Consider the following 14,361-nt stretch of genomic DNA (forward strand, 5'->3'; position numbering starts at 1 on the left):
CTTGGGCCGACACTTTCTGTATATATCAATGATGTCGCTCTATGCAAACAACACCATTCTGTATACACATGGCCCTTCCTTGGACACTGTGTTGACAGACACTGTGTCCAAACGAGCTTCAACGCCATACAACACTCCTTCCGTGGCCTCCAACTGCTCTTAAATGCTAGTAAACCTAAATGCATGCTCTTCAACCGATTGCTACCCGCACCTGCCCGCCCTCCTAGCATCACTACTGTGAACGGTTCTGATTTAGAATATGTGGACAACTACAAATACCTAGGTGTCTTGTTAGACTGTAACCTCTACTTCCAGACTCACATTTTAAGCATCTCCAATCCAAAATGATATCTAGAATTGGCTTCCTATTTTGCAACAAAGCCTCCTTCACTCATGCTGCCAGACATACCCTTGTAAAACTGACTATCCTACCGATCCTTGACTTCAGGGATGTCATTTACAAAATATCCTCCCACACTCTAATCACCAAATTGGAAGTAGTAGTCTATCACGGTGCCATCCATTTTGTCACCAAAGCCCCATATACTACCCACCACCGCGACCTGTATGCTCTCGTTGGCTGGCCCTCGCTACGTATTCGTCGCCAAACCCACTGGCTCCAGGTCATCTATAAGTCTTTGCTAGGTAAAGCCCAGCCTTATCTCAGCTCACTGGTCACCATAGCAACACCCACCCGTAGCACGCGCTCCAGCAGGTATATCTCACTGGTCATCCCCAAAGCCAACACCTCCTTTGGCCGCCTTTCGTTCCAGTTCTCTGCTGCCAATGACTTGAACGAATTGCAAAAATTACTGAAGCTGGAGACTTATCTCCCTCACGAACACAGCCCATCGGTAAATAGCACACCCAACTACCTCATCCCCATACTGTTATGTATTTATTTTTGCACCCCAGTATCTCTACTTGCACATCATCATCTGCACATCTATCACTCCAGTGCTAATGCTAAATTGTAATTATTTCTCCACTTTGGCCTATTTATTGCCTTACCTCCCTAACCTTACTACATCTGCACACACTGTACATAGATTTTTCTATTGTGTTATTGACTGTACGTTTGTTTATCCCATGTGTAACTCTGTTGATGTTTTTGGCGCACTGCTTTGTTTTATCTTGGACAGGTCGCAGTTGTAAATGAGAGCTTGTTCTCAACTGGCCTCCTTGGTTACATTTTTTAATTCACAGAACCAGTGTTAGTTTGCTGGGTTATTTATTATATACAGTGCATCCGGGAAATTATTCAGACCCCTTGACTTTTTCCACATTTTGTTATGTTACAGCCTTATTCTAAAATCTCCACACAATACCATATAATGACCGGTATTAATAGATTTTTGTAAATGTATAAAAAAATACAAATCTGAAATACCAAACTTACATAAGTATTTCAGACCATTTGCTATGAAACTCGAAATTGAGCTCAGGTGCATCCGGTTTCCATTGAACATCCTTGGGATGTTTCTACAACTTGATTGGAGTCCACCTGGGGTAAATTCAATTGATTGGACATTATTTCGAAAGGCACACACCTGTCTGTATAAGGTCCCACAGTTGACAGTGCATGTCAGCGCAAAAACCAAGACATGAGGGCGAAGGAATTGTCTGTAGAACTCAGAGACAGGATTTTGTGGAGGAACAGATTCGGGGAAGGATTGAAGATCCCCAAGAACACAGTGGCCTACATCATCCTTAAATGGAAGAACTTTGTAACCACCAAGACTCTTCATAGAGCTGGCCTCCCGGCCAAACTGAGAAATCGGGGGAGAAGGGCCTTGGTCAGGGAGAAGACCAAGAACCCGATGGTCAATCTGATAGAACTCCAGAGTTCCTCTGTGGAGATGGTAGAACCTTCCAGATGGACAGCCATCTCTGCAGCACTCCACCAATCAGGCCTTTATGGTAGAGTGGCCAGACGGAAGCCACTCCTCAGTAAAAGGCACATGACAGCCTGCTTGGAGATGGCCAAAGGGCATCTAAAGGACTCTCAGACCATGATAAACAAAATTCTCTGGTCTGATGAAACCAAGATTGAACTCTTTGGCCTGAATGCCAAGCGTCACGTCTGGAGAAAACCAGGCACCACTCATCACCTGGACAATACCCTCCTTACGGTGAAGCATGGTGGTGGCAGCCTCATGCTTTGGGGATGTTTTTCAGCAGCAGGGACTGGGAGACTTGTCAGGAATGAGGGAAAGATGAACGGAGATAAATACAGCGGGATCCTTGATGAAAACCCACTCCAGAGCACTCAGGACGTCAGACTGGGGAGAAGGTTCACCTTCCAACAGGACAACGACACCAAGCACACAACCAAAACAATGCAGGAGTGGCTTCGGGACAAGTCTCTGAATGTCCTTGAGTGCTCCAGCCAGAGCCCGGACATGAACCCAATCGAACATCTCTGGAGACTTGAAAATAGCTGTATCATCATACAGCTTTTTGTCATCATACCCAAGAAGACTTGAGGCTGTAATCACTGCCAAAGGTGCTTCAACAAAGTACTGAGTAAAGGGTCTGAATACTTATGTAAATGTGATATTTAAGTTATTTTGTAATATTTTCAGTTATTTTGTAATAAATATGTCTAAAAACCTGTTTTTGCTTTGTCATTATGGGGTCTAGTGAGCAGATTCATGAGGGGAAAAAATATTTATTCCATTTTAAAATATGTAATGTAACAAAATGTGAAAAAAAGTCAAGGGGTCTGAATACTTTCCAAATGCACTGTACGCGTGTGTAATTATAGTTCACATCATAATATTATTATGTGTGTGTGTGTTTTCACACACCGTGCATTGGAAGAATTGTGAAAAGGTGCCACATTTTAGTTGTAAATGTGGATGCTACATTGGTATATGGCTGAGCTGAGTTAAGCAGTGTGTTATTTTGTCAGATGATTTGAAATATCCTGCCATTGGAGGTTATCGCTTGGCTACATTGGTATTTACATTTCATGAAAATTTCGGTTAATAGCCTATGTCACTCTGGTTTTTGGAGCGATCTGTTGTATGGTGAACTTGGGCTTCATTGTTTATTTCCGAGTAAATCTGGCTTTGATAACCAGTGCCTACAAAGCCACCAAACTCTACGCACGTCACTGGCATAGCATACACTGGTACATGGACTTCGTGTTCCCTGGACATGTTAGCCTACACGTAAGTAATGTTTTGCTTTTAACTAGGATTCAGACACACACAAGCACACAAACACACACACTCGCATAAACACACACACAACAAACACACACCTAAAAGAGGTTTGAGAGCTGCTAGCCTAATCATAAAACAGTCTTTGAACATCCATGTGAGTGGACTATCAGCTCTACTCTGAGTTTTAGCCATGTTTATTCATTATGTGTGTTTTACCTCTGGTTAACATCAGTGCAATGAAAACAGGGAAGAGGAAACATACACGGAAATGTACTGCATTGTGTAACATCAAAATACACTAGAACCACGTTAAACCTAAATCACATTATAAATCAGGCACTTTGGGTCCTGGATGCTGATTGCCTGAAACAGCATTTCAGCTATGTGTATATCCGACATTATATTATGGGTATGAAGCTAAAATAATTGTTTACTGATCTATTTAGGTTGGTATCCAGTTTATAATGGCAATAAGGCACCACATGGGTTTGTGGTATGGCCACTATACCACACCCCCTCAGGCCTTATTGAATTAATTATAGCACATCAATAGAAGGCTATAGAAGGGAAAGACCACATAGAACCACAGACTATATGTTTATCACACTAAAGAGCACGGGTAATATGTCTGCCTTTGAAAATAGGTATTCTGGCCTCAACGGGATCTGGTTAAATACATATGAAATAAATAACTATGAATGTACTTACAGCACTCAATAGGATGGGAGGCGGTTTGCAGTGAGATGTGTTGCCCATTAGGTTGGGGTATATGCACACGAAACACTAGACGCACACGAGTGTTCTTTCGTCCGATGTCCGTCTCGCCCTTCCTCAGCTCAATATCAGCATTCCTGAGCTTCAGGATCCCAGCACAGTCGATTCTGTGAGATAGGAGGATTAACTACTGTAAGCCCTGTACAGATACCCATGTGTTGCATTATGATCACAACTGATATGGTTAATGAGATCAGATCTAGGTTCAATTAGTATGAGTTTTATTTCAAAAACTTGATTGAGCATGTCTGGCACAGCCTCCCAAGTGGTACGGTGGTCTAAGGCACTGCATCGCAGTGCTAGCTGCGCAACCGGGCTCTGTCGCAGCCTGGTGCGGTGCACAATTGGCCCAGCGTCGTCCGGGTTAGGGGAGGGTTTGGCGGCAGGGATGTCCTTGTCCCACCGTGCACTAGCACCCACCGTGCACTGTGGCAGACTGGGAGCAGTGCATGCTGACATAGCCAGGTGTACGGTGTTTCCTCCGAAACATTGGTGATGCTGGCTTCTAGATTAAGTGGGCATTGTGTCAAAAAGCAGTGCGGCTTGGTTGTGTTTCGGAGGATGCACGGCTCTCGACCTTCGCCTCTCCTGAGTCCTTACGGGAGTTGCAGCGATGAGACAAGACTTTAACTATCAATTGGATACCACAAAATTGGGGAGAGAAAAAGAGCATGCCTGGAACCAATGGAATATTCCCATCAGTTTAAATTCTTCCCGCTTATCTAGTGGCATTGGAGACAGGCTCAGTAAACAGGCTCAACGAGTTTGAAAGAAAACAAATACTGTTTCAACCAGTCTTCAAAGGACACTGCTTTGTATGGGTGGTGTTTGACATGAATCACTACTCTAACTTCTCTCACATTGCTTTCATGTCGTTCTTGGGCTCCAGAGGGATCTCCAGGACTTTGGTGGAGTTGATGATCTTCTCGTAGCTGGTGGTGGTAACCGTCTTGCCCGTGATGCGGTGAACCTGGTAGAAAGCGTGGGGCTTCAGGATCCTCTCATCTGCGGTCCCGATGAAGATCTGCAGGCCCAGTGGCTCCTTTCCCCTGTAGCCATGCAACTGGAAGAAACTCTAATAAATATATATTTTTACATGAAGTCAAGATGTTCACACTTTTCATAATGGGTAGTTTTTCAAGTTCCTGTTCTGCCCCCCCCCCCCCTAATAATTTCTCATTATTTGCCTATATGGTCATTCAATTTAATTTCAGCAAGCTATGACACCCACCATCTCAGATGCTCCTGAAATGGTTTCTGTAGTTAAAAAAAAAAATAACATAAACATTCCTGCAACATTATTTTGTTGAAATTGTAATTTATAGGATTCAACTACTATTCAATAAACATAAAACCCAACATCCGATTTGAACCAAGCCTCTTCTTAACAATTATCAAGACCTGAGGAATCCAAATAAATGGTCAAGTCACCCATGGACCCCCCCCCCCCCCCCCCCCCCAAACAACACTCTAAGCCCACCCAAATGTCCAGTATCAGTTCTTTATGGTTTTAGCAAGTAGTATGAAGCCACGGATTGGAGTATTGTTTATTCATACTATGTAATGTGTTCTCAGTGAATTTGTGGATGTTTTTTCCCCCTGTTCAGAGAAATTAGCCATTGAAGTAGCTCGCATATTTCCCGATAAATGAGTAAAAATGCCAGGTTTTGCCCAATAGATGATGTTGTTCCTTCTACTGCCACACCATTTTATCAAATGTTGCTGGTTTCTTGTGTTTACTAAATGGGTCACAACATTTATGTTGCAACCTTGAGTAGAAAACCAATAGCTTTTGCTCATGATGAAAATAAATGGTGTGGTCATCTTCACAATTTATGCCAGACCTCCATGAATTGTTGGACATTTTAGGAGAGTTGGATGAGGCATTCATTGCTAAGAGAAGGACACATTTGATTGCTTTCATGGAGGACTGGCTTGACTTGTCAGGACACAATTCATTTTCATCTTGAGCAAAAGCTATTGGTTTTCTACAAACCATTGTTGTGAGCCATTTAATAAACACAAGAGATCAGCAAAAGGGATAATAGGTTGCAGTAGCAGGAATAGTGGCAAAAGCTGGAACTTTCACACTATTTTATGGGGGGAAATGCAAGCTACTTCAATGGCTAATTTCTCTGAACAGGTGAAAAATCCCCACCAAATTCACTGAGAATACATAACATAGTATGATTAAACTGTACTCCAAGCCGCAGCTTCATACTACTTGGTGTGGGAATTGGGGTGTCCATGGGTGGCTTTTGACCATTTATTTGGATTCCTCAATCATTGTTAAGAAGAGGTTTGGTAAAAATAGGATATTGGGTACTATATTTATTAAAAATTACATGAATGCTATACATTTAAATTTACAATTTGGGGGCAATCAATTAGAGTAAAAATATTTTTCACCAAAATAATGTTGCAGTGATGCTCATATTATTTTTTTCTAACTACAGAAACAAAACCATTTCAGAACAATCTGAGATGGTTGGTGTTGAAATCCACTTTCTTGTGCTTTTTGAGGGTGAATGACTCTATAACTACATCTTCTTTGACAGTTTTCTGCAAACAGTTTTGGATGAACATAAAGATAACCCCCTGGTAGGGTAGCCTGGTGGGGTCACATGTGGCTCAGTTGGTAGAGCATGGCGCTTGCAATGCCAGGGTTGTTGGTTCGATTACAATGTGGGACCAGTGCAAAGAAATATATGGAAATGTATGCACTCACTACTCTAAGTTGTTTTGGATAAGAGTGTCTGCTAAATTACTTAGATGTTGGCTCAGCAGAAACACTCACTGCTGGAAACATTAGTATCCTCAACCTTGAATATCAGCTAGCAGCTCTTTGTCCTAAAGTAGCTATCTTTGGAATTCAAAGGAGCTCCATAGGAATCACTATCATTCATTGGCATGCTTATTAGAATATGACTGCCTTAGTTTAGCCACATGTGCCACGGATACTTTCAAGACAAAATAAAGACTAGGTCTACATTAATTCCAGTACTTCTACAGTGGAATGGTTTGGAGAATTGGAGGTGGCCACATAGTAAATACATGTTTATAACATGATGTAAAACTCCTAATCACAAATATTTATCAAAATCATTGCATATAATCGCAAAGTAGCTGTAGGCCTAGTTGTTGCCAATATTCAGATAAATAATCAAAATATGCTTGCAACCTTGTCAGACATCTTCACTTTACATAGTTCTCTTAACTCATCACTAAAACCCCGTCTGTCTCTCTGTCTCACACACACACACATTTTCAAGCTCATGATTTTTCAGAAAGATAATTTTAGTTGCAAGTTCACACATTGTGGTTTTTGCATGCTTCCTTCCGAGGTAGTCTCTGGTCTCTCCACTAATCTGTGTGTGTGTGTGTGTGTGTTTGTGTGTGTGTATTTTATGACAGGTGAGAAGAGTATAGTGGGGGCAGAGTTTGGCTGAAAGAGGCATGGCAGAGATCACATCTCATCTAATTTCCTTGTTGCTCAGACATACAGAGAGACAGACAGACAGCAGAGAAACAGGCATGGGGGGGCTGACCGAGAGAAAGAGGCACATCCCAGGAACCTGAGTAGCCTCAGCATAGTTTCCTCTTTAAAGTCAAGTGAGAACTACAATATTCACATTCACTGTTGTAGAGCTTTTTCACTGGTGAAACTCCTTACAACTGTTCAATGTAAGCAAAAACTATAGTGACATGAGTGGTCTTGTACACAGGTAGTCGAGTCTGACACAATGAGTAAAATAGAATTCCTCTATCTGAGAACAGGCCATCTGAGAAGCTGGTTGCTATGGTTGCAGTGAGTGAGTCAGAGCGAGTGGGACTAGGAAAATTTAAGTGGAGGGAGTTCAGAGTCTGGGACTGAGAGGGAGTAGTTTGGCCGCGCCTAGCCAGCCACGTGATCAGACGACACCAGGCACAGCTCACTGACCTCAAAGAGAGCCAGAGAAAATGGAAAGTGAGAAATGCTTAATTTCCACCTGGCCAGGTTCTGGCAATCAACAACAACAAGTAAGCTTTCAAGATGTTGCCTTGGAAACATTAAAATATGAACTGAAAGTTCTATTTCCTACTTCTTTCCTAAATATATGGACGACGTGGAAATGCCTTCTGTTATGTTCAGCTTAGATTGAACATGTAAAAAAGTGATACTAGCTCTATATAGCAAAACGTAACTTTTTTTTTTTTCATATGAGTATGCCTGAACTTAAGTTCACCACTCCTGTCTCCAGAGTACACTGGGGGTAATGTGACCTGTGTGTAAATGGGCCAAAACATTGGTCCGTGAGAGGCAAAGCAGCAGTGTATTTTCTGCAAGAAGACAAGTCTTCTCATGACACTTTGATTTGAAACAATTAACACAAAAGTTGTTGCTCATAGTAAATGAAGACAAAAACAATAATCTGCGAGGTGTTTACTGTAATAATGGCTGGAATTCAAGTCTGGGAGTTGACTTGATGAAACAGTAGCTGACATGCGTAAGATATCAGTGCACATTATAACTCATTTCAGTGAGTGTGGCAGGCTGCTAGGAAGAAGAGAAAGTTAGAAGGAGAGAGACAGGGAGAGATAGAAAGGGAAAGATAGAGAAAGGGAGAGATAGAGAAAGGATGAGGTAAATAACATATACTGTAGAACGTACACAGTAACACACAGTAGTAATTTTCCTAAGTCAGGCCCTGGGACAGTAGTAGCATAGCTATGTACTGACTAGAAAATACCATTACACACAACAGGCCTTCCTATTAGGGCTGTCCTACACTAAAAAGGGGCTACCTAGAACCTGTAGGATAACTCTTTTGGTTCCAGGAAATGTATTATCCTTTTTGGTTCAAGGTAGATTCCTTTCACCAAAGGGTTCTTAAAAAGGTTATTTGAGGGTGCTTCATTGGGTGAAAAGATTGTATCAAGAACCAAAAAAGACTTCCATAAATCAACTTATTTTCTAACAGTGATACAGAGCCATTCCACTGGGGACACACTGATTAAATCAACATTGTTTGCATGTCATTTCAATGAAATGACATTGAACCAAAGTTGAACAGACGTTGAATTGAAGTCTGTGCCCAGTGGGATGCAGCGTACCTGGACAACAGGATGACCACCAGTGGGGGCTTTGACCGCGCCCCTGCTCCCCTCTGTCTCATAGTGGGCTCGGTGGTGGGGCTTGGGCTGCACGTCAACGTGGAGCTTGTACTGGTCTGTACGGCTGGGGACAGGCCATTCCAGAGGGGGCAGAGAAGACAATGGGATGCTAAAGGAAATAAGACATGGGGGAAAAGTATTAATTTGTCTTGTGCAATGACTAGGCACGCTAAATTGTGGTTCCTAATGAGCAATGAAAGCTTGGTCATACAAACATACAAATTAACAACTAAATCAGATTCATAATAAAACTGCACGATGCACCTATACAGGCTTCCTACACCATTCACCTGCAGAGGTTGGGGACCATCTGCTTGGTCCAGATGGGAGGGATCACAAAGAAGGATTCAGCCCCAGTTTTATTCTTAACATCCTGCTCACAGGACACCAGGTAGTTGACCTCCCTGTGGTTCTCTGGGTAGAAGGCATATGCCTGGTTGGCTGTCTTCACTATCTTGGTGGGGACTAGACCAGGCTGGACAGTGCCATAGCCGTTCATGGCCTCAGCCAGACTGTTGGAGGTCCCGTAGTGGGCCCCTGCGTTCTTTTGGGGATGCTCCTCGTGGCCCCTATGGGGGGAAGGACTGTTGGAAGGGATCCCGTTGATCAGGCTGGTGTTCCTGTACATGTCGTAGGTGCGTTTGCCCTGTGGGGAAGTGGAGCGGGATCCTGGCCTGAGGGATGGGGAGGGCGAGCGGGGGGCGATGCAGCCCTCCTCTGTGCGGGGGGAGGTGCCCGGAGAGGTGCGGGGGGAGCCGGTGTGGATGTTCTGGAAGCGGGGCCAGAGGTCCCCAGCCCCGGTCTGGCCACTACTAGGGGACACGCAGGGAGAGGCCCAGGGGGAGTAGCTCTCCGAGTGCCAGCTGGTGGAGGAGTTGCTGGAGGCTGGGCTCAAGCACTGGGGCTCACGGTAGGCCAGGCTTTCGTGGCCCGGGACGGTCAGGGTGGGACGGGGGCTGATGTTCAGAGTGTGGTTCTGCAGGGAATCTCGTCCATCGCTGTAGTGCTCACGTGACGGTGTGATCTCGATCCTGGGGCTCAGGGCAATGCCCCCAAGCCTAGAGTGGTCCAGGTAGTTTTTGGCTTCCAGGTGCTCATAGCCAGAGAGGCTCTCTGGGTTGTGCTCACTACACTTAATGCTGTAGGTGGAAGCCTCCTCCTGGATGTAGGCCAGACCAGATGGAGGGCTGACTCTCTGTGAGGAGAGATTTGGCTCATCTACAGGAGATAGGAAACAAGGAAGAGAAATCATTAGGAAAACACATGAAAGTACAACAAAATACATTATTTATAAAAAGGGATTGCCCATAGTCTGAATATCTTTAGTGAGAAATGATTTTACACTTTCCCCCGAAATCGCCTATCTTAAAAAACGTACATGTTTTCAATGCACATGTTGAGAGCCACATTGAATTGAAATTCTGTGTTTATTGAATTAATCAAATAACCATTTCAAATAACCATATTGTTAATCATTTTTATTCAATCCCTTAGATCAGTTTGATTTAACAATCATATCAAACAAAAGGCTTAGATTTGGAAATTATTCACAAATCACATCAAAAGGGTCCTCCTTTTGTAACCATTAACCCATTATGTACATAAAACAAATGTCATGATGTTTTGTGGTTGGAAAGTGTGTTCAAACAAGCTCTACCAATGCACTGTAATCAACTTATCCAATTGCTTTATTCTTTGAGTTGAGTGGACTTCAGAAGAACAAGAATTTGAGCTAACGTGTTAAAGTTTGTTTAGTCAACAAACTGCTCGAAGTGAGCTGAATTTGAACCAGCTTGTTGAGTAAAATTACAACTTCATGTTTGATCAAAACCACTCAAAACCACACCCACCATTATCATATTTCCCAGCATGCCATACTGCAGGTTGATTTTCAGAAATGTTTGTTTCAATACCTGTATTTTTGCATGTACATTGATGGGTTGATTAATCTTATGCTACACAAACATAAATAACATACATTTTTGATACCAATCCAATCTGTTAATGGTTTGACTTAATGAACCCGTTGCTGAGATGGCCGTTACAGTTTATATGTAGCCTCTAACAACTCTTTCCTACCTGGCCAGTCATTCTCAATACATGTTGTGAGTGATTGATATTTTCAAACACATGGTGGCTATGTAATTGGGGAGGATGGGTTCAAAGTAATGGCTTGAATTGAATCAAACACACTAGGCAGAAACTGGTTGAATCAATGTTGTTTCAACCAAAAAATTCTATGTGATGTTTAATCAACATTGAAAACTGATATTCTATTCCAGCCATTGTTGTGAGCCGTCCTCCCCTCACCAGGCACCTGGGATGAATTGTTGGATATCCTCACTCTGGCTGGATTCCAATAAAAAATATACATCACTTTGCAAGCCAGCATAATGTGACTTGCAAAGTGATGTGGCCTGTAAAGTAGTGATGGGAAGTTTGGCTCTTTTTTGACTCTGATCTTTTAAACTCATTTAGTCAAAATAACATTTAGTTATTTGGATTCAGTAATTCCCAGATCACGCAGGACCCACTACCGGTGGGTCCTGAGTGATTCTACAAGCCTCTCGCTCACCATAATTGCCTTATTGGAGCGGTCATTCGTGGCTGAGACTGTGGGCTTCAAACGATGTACATTTGTGATTGCTACTCACTGGGCACACCACGTCATTTCAACGTGGAGAATTGGGTCATATTTGGTTGATACGTTGATCAATGAGATTCCAACCTCAAAAAGACAGTCAAAAGTTTATTGAATTCCCAATGAGTTATCACTATGCTTTCAACCATCTAAAAACACAACCAAATTCCAATGGAACATCAATGTCTGATTTTTGGTTTAGTTGTTACCTAAATGTGATATCACTGTGCTTTCTATAATTTTTTAAATGGGAACACAATGTCAGATATTTTGTTTATTTTACAACAACTTAATGTGTTATCATTGTGCTTCATCTACTAGCACAACCAAATTACCTGGATTGATTATTTAAGTACATGGTGCAAGTTGTCAATGCCATTTGAGATTCTGCTCAGCTTGTTCTATCAATTGTGAAGATCTCCACAGACCTGTGACATTTCCATGCTTTCTATTATTACATAAGACATTTATTGTTACAGTAACCTCAAAATGTGTCCAGGGATGTGTTACTAATTTTAAAGACAAATAAATACTGTAAGATGGCCTTAACTTTAGGCTATTTACTGTATTACAAAAGTAATATTGAATTGTGTTTGGTTGACAACTCAACCAAATATCAACATTTAAAGAAGATGCATGCATCTATTGCTTGGATAGTTCCATCTGAGCCACTGGCTTAGTCCTATTCTTTAACTTTTATTTTAGGTTGAGATGGAGATCTGAATCCAACTGTATCATTTGTTGAATCAAGAATCTAGTCAGTAAAAGGATTTGTTAAAAAACAAATAGTTCAAACTGCACATCAGTACAGTAAACCAGTAGGGAAACTTGAAACAGGAGTTTCAGACCACTGTGTTAGGATGTATCTAGGCTCTCAATGAACGGCTATTTGCAATGTATTGTCAGAGTACAATTGTAAAGATAACATATTCACTTAGACATCCACTTAGTGAAGGCTAAAGGACTGAAAGCAATCATCTCTGTTGCTGACAAATACAGTCATGAGTTGTAAGTACAATTCACTCAAAAGGCAAAGCACACTGGGAAATATACAAATAATGTCAAAAAAAATCTGAAGTTGAATTGTATGTTCACTCAACCTAAAATTTTAAGTAGAATGACAATACAATTCAATTTGAGAATGTATGTTGGTTCAGCTATATGCCCAAATGTTGAGCCAACTCACAATCCAGTTGCAGCTGGTTGCCTTACAAATGAATCAACATCTTATTTTACAGTGTGATTATACAATGTATACAAACATGCATAAGAAACAGGATCAATCGTATCATTTATGTCAACGTTTTTATTTATGTTTAGTAATGACTACTAGAACAAGAAGTGGAAGAAAAGTAACATTGTCAAAATTACTTCCTGTATATTTGTTTTCAATGACGCCAATGAATTAAACGTTTTTGAGATTAGAACATTGTTTAAGAAGTCATTTTGTCGTTAAAGTACTACAACGCATATAAAAGTTGAAAAGCGCGTGGGAGACTTGACAAACCATTGGACAAACCTTGATCTTCCCCAGGAAAGTTGTCGCAAGGTGGTTCGTATTCAAACAGGTAGTCAAACTCCAACTCATCTTGGCAGTTCACTTGACTCAGTTCCTCTTCCAACCCTAAATCACTAGGGTTTTTTCCGTCGTAAAACGAGTTCATCTGTCTTATTTACTCAGTTAAGTTATGAGAAAAACGAAAGGAAATATAGATAGTTTGTAGAATCAATGATATTACGCTGGCTGTTGTCTTTATCCACTAAGACCATGCGATGTTGGAGGCGGAGAGACTATTTACTTGCTCGATTGAAGCGATGATGCGACCCTGATGCATCAGTAAAACGCTTTGAAAAGAACGATCAGTATCGTAATAGTAGCTAAAGCTTCCTGTTTCAAACTTAACCGCATGGTGAGACAAGGGGTGTCTATTTCACATAGTAAATAAATACGATGCAAGGTGTCAAACGCGGAGTGATCACGCCTCCCTATGATCACTGACAGAACAGTTGCAGGTGCACAACTTCATAGTGACGAGTTGCATCAGTGGTACAGTTGAAGTGCTGCTGCCCCCGGGTGTTTGGCACCAAACAATTACGCATGACATATATAGGCTAGGTATCTTACTATAACTTTTAATTCAAACTGTAAAGATAGTGTGTCCAAGTAGGCTATAGTATACTGTAAACTACTATTGTGCAGAATATCTTTACAGTTTGAATTAAAAGTTACAGTAATTGTAGCATTTTCACCCACCCATGCTGTATCAATGAGTCAATACATAAAATGAATAATTATACATCATTATTATACATAATTATGAATGACCTTTTTTCTGTATTGTTTGGGGGGTTTACTGGTATGGTCTATGTTCTAATGAATACATTAATTCATTCATTAATTACGTTTAAACCCTTTATAAACTACACTGAACAAAAATCTAAACGCATCATGCAACAATTTCAAAGATTTTACAGAGTTGCAGTTCATATGAGGAAATCAGTCAATTTAAATAAATTCATTAGGCCCTAATCTATGGATTTCACATGACTGTGAATACAGATATGCATCTGTTGGTCACAGATACCTTAAAAAAAGGTAGGGGCGTGGATCAGAAAACCAGT

At 41.5% G+C, this 14,361-nt stretch overlaps 1 protein-coding gene across 2 annotated transcripts in view; it reads right to left on the minus strand.

The window, feature by feature from the left end:
- The window catches only part of LOC109869824 (nuclear factor of activated T-cells, cytoplasmic 2-like), a 45,236-nt gene extending 31,503 nt beyond the window's left edge, over window positions 1-13,733 (minus strand). For both annotated transcript variants that reach the window (XM_020460089.2, XM_020460088.2), the window contains exons 1-5: window positions 13,259-13,733; window positions 9,389-10,316; window positions 9,039-9,207; window positions 4,805-5,007; window positions 3,879-4,051 (exon numbers count right to left, since the gene is read on the minus strand). In XM_020460089.2, the coding sequence (XP_020315678.1) occupies window positions 3,879-4,051; window positions 4,805-5,007; window positions 9,039-9,207; window positions 9,389-10,316; window positions 13,259-13,403 (1,618 nt within the window). In that variant the 5' untranslated portion in view covers window positions 13,404-13,733. The remainder of the gene's footprint in view (window positions 1-3,878; window positions 4,052-4,804; window positions 5,008-9,038; window positions 9,208-9,388; window positions 10,317-13,258) is intronic.
- Window positions 13,734-14,361: the final 628 nt, after the last annotated feature.

This window comes from Oncorhynchus kisutch, linkage group LG24, assembly GCF_002021735.2.
Source record: "Oncorhynchus kisutch isolate 150728-3 linkage group LG24, Okis_V2, whole genome shotgun sequence".
In the NCBI taxonomy this organism is placed as follows: domain Eukaryota; kingdom Metazoa; phylum Chordata; class Actinopteri; order Salmoniformes; family Salmonidae; genus Oncorhynchus; species Oncorhynchus kisutch.